Consider the following 16527-nt stretch of genomic DNA (forward strand, 5'->3'; position numbering starts at 1 on the left):
GAAGTGGGAAGGTGAGAAGGTAGATTTTCATTGATTTAATTGATTGAAAAAATTTTTTTAAAAATAAATCTATATGATTCTATGACCTTGGGGTCAGGGTGGAATTATGATTGGAACACTTCCACATGATGTGAGGGGGGAAAAAGATGAACCCTAGAACATGTTGTAGTATAAAGTACACTGAATTTGGAGACAGACAGCCTGGGTTAGACACAAAGGGACCAAAAGTGAGACCTTAGGAAAGTCATTTTGTCTCTAATCTTCAGTTTTTTTAAAAATCTGAACAATGAAGAGATTGGACTGGAGGACCTCTATATCCCCTCTGGCTCTAACCCTAATGATCATACAAACTAGTCACCTCTGGTGCTATTTCTTTTTCCCAATTTTACTGCTTTCTACATCTTTTAAGACTACAATGAGTATGGATATACAAGTTTTTCATAAGCATCTACAAAGTAAAATCAGCTTTAAAATATTTAAATATGATTAATATTTCCAATTAAGGTGGAGGGGAATGTACTAGGTATTTCACAGAGTGCTTAGAAAAAATAGATGCAATATCATTTTGGGGGAACTAGAGTATCATAACAATTAGCAATCATAATTTTTATTCATATCATCTTGTTTTGTGGAACATCTGCTATCTATCACACTTATTTGTACCATGTACTGACATTTTAAATTAGCTAACATGTGAAAGCAGAAAGGCATAATGGTGTGAATAGAGTGCTGGCCTCAAAGCCAAGACCACCTGGGTTCAAGTTGCACCTTTGATACATGCTGGCTGTGTAATCCTGGTCAAGTCACTTAATGTTTCAGCATGCTCTAAGCAGTTCTCTTGACTCTTAAGTTGCTGAAGTGCCAATCTGCCCTGGCAAAGGGCATCCCCTCAGCTGAAAGTTTACTATACCAGTAAAATCATAGGTCCAGTCTCTATCCTAATGAGAACACCTAATGAGAATAACTGTACTAGAAAATTCCACTTATACTTCCAGAGTTTGCAAGCATTAGCATCCTCTAAGCAGAGTCATGGTAAATAAAAGGAAATATAGAAAGTTCTTTCTCATGCTCATGATCTTCCTCTTCCAGGCCTTTGGAGATTTTGCTCAATTTAAGGCCCATCTGGGACTACACCCTGTCCTGCATGAGCAGATGCCACACCTGTTTTGGTCTTTCCATACTTTTGTGAGAAAATTTTTTCAGGTAATCTTATTATACGGGAGTATCTATTAAGATTTAAACTAGATGACCTCTCAATTTCCTTCCAAGACTCTATGTTAATAGTTCAACAGAAAACAGCCTTATACAATTATTATTAGCTTAAAGCTCTGCCTTTAACTATGCCTGTTAGAAACTGCTGCTACTTCTTTTTTTAGCTATTTCTCTTTAGTTATTATTTCTGCTGATTCTATGCTTTAGACATCTTGATAATTTGCATATATAATGAATAACCATGTACTCTGTGACTGGTAGAGTTACTCAGTTCAAATTTAAATCTATATACCTGTAAGCTGAGACCTGCCTATAAATGAAATAATGATGGGCAAGTATTTAGAAGATCTTGCCTCTACAATGCTTCAGAGGTACAAGTCCTTTATGAAAATGTGAATCAATAGGTAATCATATTTCTTAAAATGTAAACTATTAGTTCCGCTTCTAAATGAAACCATGCTCAAGGACAACTCAAAGGCCAAAAGCTAAATATTTGTGCAGGAACATGTGCCCATCTGATTAAAGTTGAGGCTAAATTTTGGATTCTAGGATTTAGAGCTCAAAGTAGTTTTAGATATCATCTGGTCCAGCTCCTAGTCATTTTACAGATGGGGAAAGTAGGACGTAAGAGGCCTAATGACTTATCCAAGGCACCACAAAGAGTCAGTAGCAGAGCTAAGAATTGATCCCAAATCTCTGGTTCAAAATACAGTCTTCTTTACACTATACTATGCTATCTCGAGGTGTCAAGAATAGATAAGAATATAAGAATGGGCATATCTTTCCCATATTTCTTTCAAAAGAAGAATGTGTCCTTTTAAAACATCTTTGAAAAAATGCATATTTATTAATAATAATAAATATAGATGCTATTTGAAATGTGTATACAAATAACATTCATTCTTTTCTAAAGGCACATATAAGGTTTTATAATTTAAAAAAAAAAAAACTTTACCAGACTCACATAAGATCTTACATTAGGTAAACAAACCACCAAGAGCCAAGTTAGCATAGAAATATGTCACCGATAAGAATCGATGTTTTTACCAAAAATAAAATCAAAACAGAAGCCCACCTTGCATACTATCACCTGCATGGACAAACACTTTATTCCAACATGTCTGATACGGATACAGCTACAGTGGTTATCTCTTTAGACTTAAAAGATTATGGGAGGCAAAGAAGAGGTATTGAATTGTAAACATAATTTAAGCACAATCCCAGAGCATTGCAAAGAAATAAGGGATGATGCTACTTAAATGATGAAAAGTATAATCTAAAATTCTAAGTAGCCTAGGGTTTTAGCTGCTCAGACCACAGAATATTACAATCAGAAGAGATTAAAGGTCATCTAGAACAACTCCCTGATTTTACAGATGAAGAAACTGAGGCCCAAAGAGGTTAAGTGACTTGTCCAAGGTGACCCTTCAGGTGTTTCAAAGCCAGGATTCAAACCCAAGGCCCGACTCCAAATCCAGCATTGTTCCTACTGTGGGGTTGCACAGGCAAGGACTGTCAATCCTAATTTATAATTGAAAATCCAGGATCAAGAGAGGTGAAATGATTCAGTCAATGACTCAAAGCAAGGAAGGACTAGGACTCAGGAGTCTTAACTTCCTTCTGAGCTATGGGATCTGTAAAGAGTTTCTTCTCAAGGGGCAAAGACCTTTCCCTTTACAAACCTCTCTGCAGTAATTTCAGTAATCTTCCCATTAGGATCTGTTTTGCTTGACATGAGTACTTACTCCATCTGGGCTGTGGACTGTTGTCATTTATTCATCCTGAGCACACCCTAGGCAGCTTGGTACGTGTCCTGGAGGAATCAATAAAACCCTGGGGGGAAGGGGAGGACTGGGAGAGTCAGTGGTATCCACAGAGCATGACACATCAGCCCATGCTAGAGACACTGATGCTCTCACCATCTGCAGATCAGAAACGCCTAGCCACACCACCCAAGAGCAAAAGGAGATGGGTCCCCTCCAATCAGGTGCTTAAAAAAAAATCATACGTTAATATGTATACACGGGTTATGTCTGTCTCTATGTCCACAATTAGGGATTGGGGATGGCTATAGATCAGTCAGTGCCAACAGGTTACAGGACTGAATCAAATTACATTGTTTTCCATTTGTTTATCCTGGTGAAGTATGGCTCAAATGGATACCATGAGTAACTTTGAATAGAAAGAAATGTCACACAAAGACAATGGGGGGGTGGGGAGGAAAAGAAGGGGAGGAGAGTTTGAAAGGTGGGAAAGAAAAGGGGGGGGACAGAGAGAGAAAGAGAGAAAGAAAGAGGAGAGAGAGAGAGAGAGAGAGAGAGAGAGAGAGAGGAAGAAGAGAGAGAAACAGTTTCTCTTTCCTGACAAAAACCCAGCTCAAGTTGCCCTTGTGAGAATCCTCCTCCAGGTCACCTAGGGTGTCCATTTGTGTCAATTTTGACCTGAATGGATGCATGGGACATAACATGATTTGCCCTAGCTCTAAACCCTCTGAGGACAGACTTACCTAGAGTTGTCCCCAAATGCCTAATTGTGGATTCAGGCTCTTACTATTTTCTTTTTTCCTCAGGAAAAATCAGATACCTCCAAAAAACATGTGCCTATAATATCCTCTTGCCCTCTGGATGGTTCCCAGTGATGAAGCCAACCCGAGGATGTTCAAGGGGGCGCTCGAGGAACTGGCTTTGCTGCAGTGTCTATTCTAAGATGGCCTGAAGTTCAGCAATGACTCAGTAACTGACTGAAGAAGAGGCTTATCATTATGGGAGCTGCTGGAGTTGTTATATTAAAGGACAAAATATTTTATCTTCCAGTCAATTTTCCCTTTAATATATTGTCTTTGAAAACAGCAGCCTAGTAGTGAAAAAAGCCCTTCAGGCAGGGGCCTTCGATTCTAGTCTAAGCCCTGCCTCCATCTAACGCTGTGACCTTGGACAAGTCACTTCCCACTCTGGTTCTCAGTTATCCTCTCTGTAAAATTAGGGGACCAAAGTGGTTGGCTGTTAAGGTGCCTTTCAACACTAACATTCAATGAATCCATAAGACTACATTCTGCTTGAAAATTACATTGGGAGAACTGTTTGAAATTAAAATATGTTAAATATTATGAAATGCTAGGTGTGACAACTAAAACAATTTGTTCAGATGGACTAAGCTTCTTTCCTTTAATAAAGTCTTCCTTCGGTGCTTCCTCCAGGGGGAAGATGACCCTAGATATCTGGAACTATATCAGTAGTGCAAGCTCTGGCAGACCTTCCCCAGGAGCTCAAGGACAGCCCCTTCGACGGACTCTGTGTCAGCTATCCAAGGACCAGCTCAGCCAAGTAGAGAAAGGCTCATCTCTTGAAAGATGCCACCATATGGTAAGATGGTAAGGTTTTTGGTTACAATTCCTAAGATTTGAAGAGGTCTCTAAATGTATCACTAGAAGAAGTTCCCACATGATGGTGCTTTCAGACTACTATAGGATGACTTTGACATCAAGGGACACATTGTCTCAGGGATCATAAAAGCATCTGTCTAGTCTTACCAGGATCTTTTGACCCTTTTAACCCAAACTCATAGTTAGAGATTTTCAGCACTCTGCTAAGGCAGCAAAGAAACAAAATCTTCTTTACTTGTAAAAGGAATAAAAACAGTACAAATTTTCCAGAGGAACAAGAATTCAGAATGAACCCTTATTCACAAGGTAGTCTGGTCTTGTGCACATCAAATTTCTCATTCTTTGAATTCATGTAGCCTCATGGGCAATTTAAACAAAGGAGAACACCTGGTAGGTTCTTTCACTTACCAGCCAACATCTATTGGTTACTAAGGACTGGCAGAGGCAACAAACTGAGAGAGTGATACTGGCTCACAATGTAAAAAGCAAAACAGGAGAAAAAGTGGATCAGGAATGACCAAACAGGAATGATGCCTTCTACCAAGTGGTCTTCATTGCCAGGAATAAGGATGTGCGCTGTTCTCCTACAGCAGTTTAGAACACAAAGAGGGGATAGAGGAGCCTGGAATTTCATTGATTATATCCCAGATATGGCAACTGCCTCTCCCAACGTGGGTCAGTTACTTCACTGAACCTAACGGTCCTAGACAGTTGTCTAGAGCACTAAGGGGGAGGCTCTTTGCCTAGGCTCACAGACTCAGTCAGCATCAGTGTTCATTGAGGGTTGAAGGGGGGGGGAAATGTCAGTATTTACTTTTTTCCTCTCTCCACCTCTCTCTAGCCTCTCCACCTCCATTACTTGTGTTTTTTTTACAAGTTAAGCATAAGAAATGTTCCGAGAACACATGAAGCACTCACTATGATGGGTTTCCACTGTGGCATTCAGGATGATAGAGCACTGAAATCATAAACCTTAGTTCCCAAAGTACCAAATATACTTTCAGACAAGGGTTTATCCATTAGGAGAATTGGCATCACATAAGTTTTAAAACAAAATAAGGGGATATCTTTCCCAAATTATAGTTAACTTTACATTATAATATGAAGACGAAACAGCGACAATCTGATGAAACTGGGAACTTTCTGTTAGATACAAAAAACTGAATATCAAGTTGATATAAAGATTATAAGAAACTCTTTAAAGCTTTAAGAAAAAGAAAGGAAGGAAGCTCATAGCAACCTGGGGTTACTTCTAAAAGGAAAGGCTAATTAGTCTAAATTCAATATTACATAACAACAACACAAGTTTATCCACCTACCTCATGGGCACAGAACTACTGCAGCAAGAAGCTTAGCTTAATTTGGCTTGACAGGCTGAGTCAAAAGACCAATAAGACCATACAAAATGTTTCATATCACTAGAACAAAATGGTTTCCTATGTTGAAGTTCTTTATTATGCTATTTTTACATGGTAACAAAGCCTCTCCATTTTTTTCCAGCTGAATATACATGAATACAAAAAGCAATTGTTTTTTTTTTTCTTTAGGTTGGTAGGAAGTTATGACCTATAAGAAGCCTCAGGAAATAGTCTCCATGCTTTCCTTTTTACTTAACTCTATGGCTCTTTTCAGTCGTCTTCTTGTTGATTTCTTTTCTGTCGAAGGAAAACAAATAATACATTAAAAAGTATCTTTTAATGGAGATATTTGTGACATTCAATTAACTCTTTCTGCAAAATGAACACACTCTTCCAGAGGCTTTGGCTTTATATATAGTTAAGAATTATCATGGAAAAGATGGTGCTATCTTGTTGCTCTGGTTCCTGAACAAATCAAGCTTGATTCTTTCCATACTTCATTCCTCAGATATAAAAAATGCTCTTCAGTAACAAATGCAGAAATATAGAATTACTGACATCCTAACAGACCAGAATTTACTTGTATATTGTATATTTACTTGTATATGCAGTACAAGTATTGTGAAATTTTAATCTAAGAGCAGTCAAACAGCTAAAGAAGGATGGAATGAAAGAAACAATTAACATTCATTAGATAACTTCTCCCTTCAGCTGATTGGGAAGAGAAAGCTTGTTTCTATTTATTCAGCATTAAAATAGGAATCACAAAATTTATTGAAGCTATGGCATTAGATACTTAATAACAATCTAAAAAGCTAAGCATTGCAGGACTATTTTCTTAAGCAGACTTGAAAACAAAAATTATTTGCTAAAAACTTGTTTACTTTACCAGTTTTAGAAAGTCTATTAGTTTATGAGCATCTTCACCAGTGGAGAGGTCTACAAAATCTTTAGGTAGCCGGTAACTCAGGTAGGGACTTGGTTGTACTGTAACTTCACTGTTTGTGCAACGAAAGGCTGGAGAATCCTTTAAAAATAAAAGATTATACAAATACTGCAAATTCAATGCCAAGATTATGACTCTATGTGCATTTGTTCAGAGTTCATTCATTTCACCAAAAAACAGTCCAAGACAAAAAAAAAATCAACCTTTCCATCCCAATTTCTTTCAGTGGTACCACCTTTGTCCCCTATCTTTAGTATGTCATATTAAAAGCAAGTGGAAATCAGATTCTGAAATGAAAAGGATTCCGAGGTGTACATTCTCTGCTGAAAAGTAACATTTGCAATTACCTAGTATAATCCCCTTACTTGATAAACAATAATAACATTTATATAGCATTGTGAGTTTTACAAATCACTTTACATGTATTATCTCATTTGATCCCTTACAACAACCCTGTAAGGTAGGTTTAATTATTACCCCCATTTTACAGATGAAGAAAGTGAAGCTGAGAAAAAGTTATGTGACTTGCCCAAGGTCACAGATATTAAGTATCTGAGTCAGGATTTGAATTCAGATCTTCCTGACTCTAAGTCCACTACTCTGTCTACTATGTCACCTCTCTGCTTGGGATGAGGAAATTACAGCCTAGAAAGTAGGAATAACTTGCATAAGATCACATGGCAAGTATATGGTAAAACCAGAGCAGAATCTAAGTTTCATCACTCCCAGTCAAGTGTTTTTACACTATACCACACTGCCTTCTTATATATACCATATAGCTATACACATATACACACACACCCCATAAATACTACATATGTGTATATAAACACAATTAAGTGAACAATACATGTTACACACACACGCACACGCACACACACACACACACCAATAAGCCAATATCTTCTGACAAAGCAGAGATATGCTTAGGCTATAGAGAAGGGAGTGAACAATATGGACAAATAAGTGATATATTAAGAGCATATGTACAAAGTAAGTTATGTTGCAGTCCACTCAGTACTATCCTTGAAATGTGAAAATTATGTCATTATTTTTCCAGTAGTTATGATGGATTTGGGCTAATCCAAATAAATCCTCCTTTTAAAAATCTCTTAGGATCAGCTATATCCAACTGTGATATGCTCTCAAGGGACAGAAGTAAAATAAAAGTGAGTGAAGTGAAATGGCCCATATGAGGAATGTCTTATCAAGTAACCAAACACATCAAATCAACTCTATATTCTATTAGCAGAAGTATATCACTCAAATTCATTTGCCATAAAAATATATGAGAGAAATCATACTTCCAAAAAAAAAAAAAAAAAGAAAGAGAAGCTGATAAATATCACATAAAAATAGGTACACCCATTTTTCTTGGGAAAGCACATTTGTATATTTGTAATGGATTTTGTATTTCTTGCCTTATCAATGGGTGGGGAAGGAAGTTGAGGGATAGAGAGAATTTAGCACTGAAAATAAAATAAAACTGAGTAATAAAAATAGAGCTTTTGTATGGGTGGGGAAGGGAGTTGAGAGATGGAGAGAATTTAGAACCGAAAATAAAATAAAATTGAGTAATAAAAATAGAGCTTTTGTACATGTAAGTATAGGACTTAAATAGTGGAGATAATAGTTGCTTTTCAAAGTTGAAAATTACAAAGAATTTGCCGTATTTTCTATTTGTTATATTTATTGTTACAAAAGAAACATATGTTTCATAATTCTACTAATAAAGTTGACTTGACACTAAGTATAATTCACATAAGGGCTATATTTCTTTCTTAAACTCAAATCATCACTGTAAAATTATTTTGATAATTGAACAAGTGTTGAAAGAACTTCTGGCCTTTTTACTGACCTTTGGACAAGGTTTTTGGCCTCGAGCTATGAAGTTTATCTGAACTTGTAGATAAGATGGAAAATATATATATATATATAAGTAAGAACCTTTAAAAACATTAGCAAGAACTTATTTAACTTAATATTTACTTGTGGTTCTCTATTAAAGGAAAGGCCAAGACTTACTATGAAAACATTTTACCAAAACCAAGGTATTCTTGTTTTTCTATTGTTTGCTTTAAGAATCTCCAGATTCCAACTGAGTCATATTAAAAAAGGAAGTGAACTTCCAAAATGAAATTTAGAAGTAAACTTATACAGATGAGGCAATGCATTCTGGGTATGAGGGAGAGCCCTTTCAAAGGTATGAGATGTCACATGAAGTGCCAGGTCTGAGGAATAAGAAGAGGCCATCCTGGCTAGACTGTGTAGAATGGTTGGAAAGGTGGAATGGGGCCCGGGAAGGCTTTAAATGCTAAAAAGAAGAGATATTAGGAAGGTAGAAATGACATTATTTGGTAACTAACTGGATATGTAGAGTTAGGGAGAGTGAGGGAGAGTGAGGAACTGAGGATGATGCTGAATTTGAGAACCTGGGTTCCAGTTTTGTTTTGGACTGATTAGTTGTATAATCATGGGCAAGTATCTTTCCAAGACTTGTAAGTCACAAACAAGTAGCCCCTGAGGTAGAAGGAGTTCCTACATCAGAAATTCTCTACACCGAACACATTACAGGTCTGGACTCCAACTGTCAAGTGGTTGAAGGATACGAATAGGCAGTTTTCAAAGAAATGCAGACCTATCAACATATGAAATATGAAAGAATGCTCAAAATTACTAATTATAAAAAAAACCAACTCAAGGTTCTATCTCACATCTAACAAACTGGTAGATGAAAAAGATGAAAATGGCAATTATCAGAGGGGTTATGAGAGGAAAGGCACACTAATGCACTGTTGGTAGAGCTGTGAGTTAGTCTAGCCATCATGGAAAACAATCTGGAATTATACCCCCAAGATCACTAAATTGTACATTAGACTTTGGCCCCATGACACCATCATTGAATATATTACTTCCAAAAGGTCAAAGACAAAACAAAGGATGTTTGTATACAAAATATTTATAGTAACCTTTTTTGTTGAAACAAAGTACTAGAAACAAAATGGGTGTCCATCAATTGGGGAATGGCTAAACAAATTATGGATACACAGGTAATGGAAAATCACAGCATCTAAAAATTGCAAATAGGAAAGATTCAGAAAATTTTAGAGTTATATGAATTGGTGCATAGTGAAACGAAGAAGGAATTCAACTGCCAAAATGACTATAATAATATTAAAGAAAACAGCGTTGAAAGACCTCAGAATTCTAATCAACTCAGTAAACAATCCATTACTTCAAAAGACTGATAGTGAAAAATATCTCCCACCTCCTAGCAGAGAAAATAAACCAAAGTTATGGAATGAAAGACACATTTTCTGACATAGCTAATGTGCTGATTTGACTATAATATTTGTTACAAAGGAGAGCTCATATATGGGGAGAAAGAGGATGAGTTAGTGAGTAGTGAGAGGTATTTTTAAAAAACAATAAAGCATTAAAAAGATATACAGAAAGAAAGAAAGGAAGTTCAGGAGAGCACATAAACAGGACAATTTTATCTCTATCTTTTAAATGTGTATTACACACTTTAAAAAATCAAGCAATACAGAACAGAAATTCAGTTTCATATGGAATTCTCTTTTTATGTTCTCTGTACATTGAAATGTTTGTGTTTGTTGATGATTGTTAAGTTCATAATAATAAATCAAAATTTTAAAGAAATTACAAGTCTGGACCCCCTCAGAATTTGTGCATGCACACATCAATGTGAACATATATGCACAGAACACATTACCAATTCAAAATTCAGAGTACCAAAGGGACCATCAAATTGGAATTGAATCCATTTGTCATTTTTAGATAGACATAAGCTCGGTGACCTTGGGAAAATCATTTAACCCGCCTGCCTCAGTTTCCTCATCTGTAAAATGTATCTAATAATAGCACCTATTTCCCAGAGTTGTTGTAAGGATAAAATGAGATATTTTGAAGTGCTTTGCAAATCTTAAAGTGCTCTATAAATGCTATCATTATTATTGTTGCTGTTATTATTTTAGTTAGAAGACCTTTCAAGCATAATTTTCCAGTTAAAATGTTTGCCTTTAATATTTTCTTTTTTTATCGACATATTTTCTTTAGACTCAACAAATACTAACCTACAACCCACAGTACTGTAACTGAAAATAGTAAAGCAAAACTGCCTGGTTGTGTTAATGATTGATATGACAGAAACTACTTTTGTAGTTTACCAATTAACAGAAAAGATATGTCCTTTAACTCTGATAACATGGAATCAACACTGAACAATTTGACCTAAGTTTTGATGCATTTTTAGAGACATCTTTATTTAAATTGTTGGAATAATTGTGTATAACGTTCTTGTGTCACTGCCTTCTCCACTCTACCTGAGATTCTTTCAACAGACAATAGCAGAATGGTTAAAAAAAAACTTATTTATGTATTTTATGTATTTTAAAAAATTCACTCCTTTTATTTGCAAATAATCACCAGTATTCACAAATGACTTATTCATTCTTAAGAAACTAAATTCCAAGAAGCAAACAAGTAATATACACTTGGATTTTCAAAGAAGCTAATACAACGTATTCCTATTGTAAAGAAAATGGCAAAGTCCTATACAGTATCTGTCAATTAGACTACATCTTTCAACTTGACAATATTTTCACTTTCCCTTCTACAAACTAAAAAGCTAAGCTTCGAGCTGAGTTTTTCAGTAAACATTAAAAATGACATATTTTAATCAGGGAAAACTATTATTCCAAACTAAGTATGATGATGAGGCTTAGATTGCCAGAGGCAATTCTGGAATTAGCTTACTGGAGCAGGTGCTTCTGCTGGTTCTTTTCTTACCAATAAATCAATAATTAAAAAGAACGTATTCAGCAAGTTCTACTGTCACCTAAGGAGCCTTCTGATGTGGGTGCAAGAGGAGAGTAATAAAAGCTGGCTTGAAGCTTAACATCAAATAAACTATGATCTTGGCAACTGGTCCCATCACTTCCTGACAAACAGGGAGGAGAAATGGAAGTAGTGTCAGATTTTATATTCTCGAGTCAAAGCTCACTGCAGACAGTGACCGCAGCCATGAAATTAAAAGACACTTGCTCCTTGGAAGGAAAGCTATGGCAAATCAGGACAGGATACTAAAAAGCAGAAACATCAACTTGACGACAAAAATCCATGCAGTCAAACATGGTTTTTCCAGTAGTAAGGTATGACTGTGAGACTAGGGCTATAAAGAAAGCTGAGCACTGCAAAGCTGACACTTTGTGGGAGAAGACTTTTGAGAGTCCCTTGGACAGCAAACAGATCAAATCGGTCAATACTTAAAGAAATCAATTCAGACTATTCACTGGAAGGTCAAATACTGAATCGAAAGCTTAAATACTTTAGCCACATAAGGAGAAGACAGGACTCAGTGGAAAAGACCCTGATGTTGGGAAAGACTGAAGGCAAAAGGAGATTGGGATGGCAGAGGATGAGATGGATAGAGAGTGTCATGGAAGCAACAAACATGTCCAAGCAAGTCTGGACAAACTTTGGCAGACAGTGGAGGACAGAAGGGCCTGGGCTGCTATGGTCCACGAGGTCACAAAGAGTTGGACGCGAATGAACAGCTGAACAACAACAACAACGATGTGACCAATACGCAGCGAAAGATACTTTGGAGCGTACAAAACCCAAGACATGGCTCCAATCCTCCGTACTTTCATACTTCACGGATCTCTTAACAGCTTTGGCATGGCCACTCTCTACACCGATGAAGGCTGCAGCTCTTCTATAACTTAGTATATAATCTCTGAGAATTGTTATAGCTGGAAAATTAATCACCCTGAAACCAAGTTGGTGATCTGCCTCTCCAAACTTTGTTGGCAACAGAGGAAGTCTATAAGAATTAGCTTAAGCCAATAAGGAACAGCTAAGGTTGAGCCTAAGGTTAAGCTTTGGGAGAAAAAGGAGAATTAAAGACTTGCTTTGGGGTACACAGGACAAGGTTAACTGATGAGAGAGACAGCAGAACTGCTAGGTTCATATCACGTTTCTGTTTTTTCTGCCAAGAAAAATAACTTCTACATTAGAAATGACAGAACAAATATAACTAAAAGTAAGGATGACCAGATATCTTATTGTTCCTTCTCATTCTCCTTTTTTGGATCACCACCCATAACCGTGGCTCCACATTCTGGATATAACCAAAGGCTCTGGCTTGGGCCCTCTTTTCTCTCTAGAGACTCTCTCATTTGATGACTTCATCAGTTTCCATTAAATTATCAATACTCTGTGAATGACTTCCAGGTCCCTATTTTCAGCCCTAGTCTCTCACCTAAGCTTTAGTCCCACATCATTAACTGCCTAGTACACATTTCAAAATGGATGTCCCATAGATACCTCAAACTCAACAAGTCCCAAACTGAAATAATTTTTACCCCCAAACCTAGCCTTCTTCTAATATTTGTTTTTTTAAAAAATTGCTTAGCACAGTTCCTGACACGTAGTAGGTGCTATGCAAATGCTTATTCCCACTCCCCATCTCCATTCTGAACTTCATTTATTTCTGTTGATAATAATATCATTCTGCAATCACCAAGATCCAAAACCTCAGTGTCATCTTCAACTCCTGATAACTCACTCATTCCATCTATCCAGTCCATTGCTAAATCTTGTCACGTCCACCTCCACAGCATCTGCGGCATACAGCCCCTTCTCTCAACTTACACAGTCACCAGCCTAGTGCAGGCCTTTCTTACTTCTCACCTAGACTGCTCTAACATTCTTCTACTTGGTCTTCCTCCCTTAAGTCTCTACCCTTCTTTATCAATTTTTCACAAAAGTGGCAAAATGATTTTCCTAAAGCACAAATGTTTCTCAATAAACTCTAGTATTTCCCTAACTCCCAGGATCGAAATCCCCAGTGTATCACTTAAAGTCTTTTATATTTTGACCCCAACCTACCTTTACAGTCATATTGTATTCACGTCGTCCAGCACTGTCTCCCCACCTCTGAACCATTTATACTGACAGTCCTCCATGGTCAGATGCATTCACTCTCCTGTTTCCTTCAAAGGTCAGCTCAAAAGCCACTGTCCATAACACATCAGGACTCTCTTGATCTCCCCCCACCTCCTCCACCCCTACCCCTCAAGCCCTGCCCAGCTGCTTGTGTCATATCTGAAAACAAACATCCCCTTCAATCTGTCTTGTGTATCTCAAACCTACATACGTACATGTTTCCCCTGGACACACAAGGAGCTCCCAGAGGGCAGGGGCTGGTATCTTTGTGTCCTCGGCACCTACTATAGTGCCTGCTCTGCAGCAGGTGCTAAGTAAATGGTGGTTGATTATTTGTGTATGTGTTTTTTATGTACCTACTGTGCAAGCTGTCTCCCTCTTTGGAATGTAAGTTCTTTGGAGGGACAGTTTTACTTTAGTCTATATCTCTAGGCTTTGCATAGTGCTGGCACAGAGATGATGTTAAATAAAAACATGACTGTTGTTTGTTAGATGCCTCTAGAAAAGGGAAACTGAAAGACGGAAATATGACACTAGAACTCTAATAAGAAAATAGATGGAGAGATACATATGTGCAGATGCTTTGAAAACCATAAAGCATTATAAAAAGAGAGGGTATTATTATTACCTCATTTTTCTCATCTTTTTTTAAGTAGGGTTCAAATAGACACAGTCCTGGAGCAAGCTGCTATCCTGCTATGCTCCTTTTATACACAATGTTCTCTAGACGACTGCACAGATGTACAAAATAACTGTAACTGAATGGTTACGAGCATGTCAGCTCGCCCTCCGTAAGCTCACTCAAGCATCCTCAGTACAACTCTAGCAGTGGTAGCAGAATGGGCAACAGGAATGACAAGCACTTCACTCCATTATGACAGGATTTTGATCTCCTCTGCTAGGTCTTTAGATTTTGAAAGTCTTTTTGTTCCACGGAGCACTGAGATTATGAATATCCAATCTGTTACAAAAGCCTGTCGATTTCACCTTTGCAATATTTCCACCATACGCTGCCTCTCTCCTCTGAGACTGCCACCCCTCCAGTGCCAGCCCTCATCGCCTCACTCCTGCTGATGGGTCTGCCTGCCCCGATGTCTCCCCACTCCAATCCATCTCCCTCTCAGTCATCAAAGCAATGTCCCTAAAGCACAGGTCTGATCATGTCACCCCTGACTCAGTGAACTCCAGTAGCTCCCAATCACCTACAGGATCAAATACAAAATCCTCCTTGTGGTGTTCAAAGCCCTTCAAAATCCACCTTTCCAGTTTCTTACACCTTACTCCTCACTTTGTACTCTTCTATCCAGTGACACTGGCCTTCTGACTGTTCCCCAAACAAGAAACTCCTATCTCTCAGGTCCAGGTATTTTCTCTGGCTATCCCACGTACCTGGAATGCTCTCCTTCCTCATCTCCGCCCACTGGTTTCTCTGACTTCCTTCAAGTCCAAGCTTCTGAAGGATAGAGGCAGCTACGTTGGCACAGTGCATACAGGGCCAGGCCTGGCGTCAGGAAAACCTGAGTTCAAATATGGCCTCTGACAACTACTAGAATTGTGATCCTGGGCAAGTAATCTGACCTCTGTGCCTCAGTTTCCTCAACTGTACAACTGGGATCAAAATAGCACCTACCTCACAGGGTTGTCATGAAGATAAAATGAGATAATATTTGTAAAGCACTTAGCACAGTGCTTGGCACATGGTAGATGCTTAATAAATGCTTATTTCCTTCCTTGCTTGTGGCAAAGAACAACAAGGAGGCTATCGCAATAGTCCAGGAGAGAGATGATGAAGGTCTAAACTAATGGGGCGGATGCACAAATGGAGAGAAGGGAACCAATGAGAAAGGTTGTAAATGAAAAACCAAACAAGGCAGCTGATTGGATATGTAGGGTGAATGAGGAGCCATGATGACTCAAAAGCTATGAAGCTGGTATGGTGGCATCCTTGACAGAAAGATACAAAAAAGGTAGATTTGGGGGAAGAGGGAGGAAATGAATCTAGTTTTGGAAACACTGAATTTGAGATGCCTATGGCATCCATATGGCGATACAGATGTGGAGTTCCTGAGAGACAAGAGTTGAAGATAAAGATGATGGAATACCATAATCTAACATCTTAAAAGGTCACAAAGGCATAAATTTGAGTCTCTTAAATGAGTGCCCTTAGGAGAGATTCTCTTATCATACTCTTCCTGCAATTCCTTGAAACTGAAGGGAAAGACAAGAAAAAATGGAATACTCTTCTACTTTGAACAAGTATCAAAAGAGAAATTAAGCCACATATGTTTTTACTACTTTGAGTTCAGGTTTTGTTGTAACACGTTTTATAAGCAGCTGACAAGAAAAGATTAGAGGAAATGCATGTAGCTTGGCTGAGATAAAAGAAAAGCTATGCATGGGAAGAAATCTACAAATATTTCAGGAACAAAAGAGAAACAAGAGACAGTTGTAATGTGAAATCAAACATATAAGGTAATTATTTTAGGAAAGATTCTCAAAAATAGGAATTCATAAAAACAATATCTTAAGTAAATAAATACAAGTATTCAATTCAATAATTATTCCATATAATGATCAAAGAAAAATTTCTTATTACTTACCTGGCAAGTACCTTTTCTTATATGTGTCTAGTGGATAAGTATTTATAAAACTTACTT

General features: G+C 37.6%; 1 protein-coding gene across 2 annotated transcripts in view; it reads right to left on the reverse strand.

Annotated features, from left to right (window-relative positions):
- Positions 1–6097: 6097 nt before the first annotated feature.
- Positions 6098–16527, reverse strand: part of CDC123 (cell division cycle 123) — a 95613-nt gene continuing 85183 nt past the window's right edge. For both annotated transcript variants that reach the window (XM_027838785.1, XM_027838784.1), the window contains 2 exons: positions 6842–6979; positions 6098–6249 (listed from right to left, as the gene is read on the reverse strand). In XM_027838785.1, the coding sequence (XP_027694586.1) occupies positions 6223–6249; positions 6842–6979 (165 nt within the window). In that variant the 3' untranslated portion in view covers positions 6098–6222. The remainder of the gene's footprint in view (positions 6250–6841; positions 6980–16527) is intronic.

This window comes from Vombatus ursinus, unplaced genomic scaffold (genome assembly GCF_900497805.2).
Source record: "Vombatus ursinus unplaced genomic scaffold, bare-nosed wombat genome assembly UNPS02014830.1, whole genome shotgun sequence".
Classification (NCBI taxonomy): Eukaryota; Metazoa; Chordata; class Mammalia; order Diprotodontia; family Vombatidae; genus Vombatus; species Vombatus ursinus.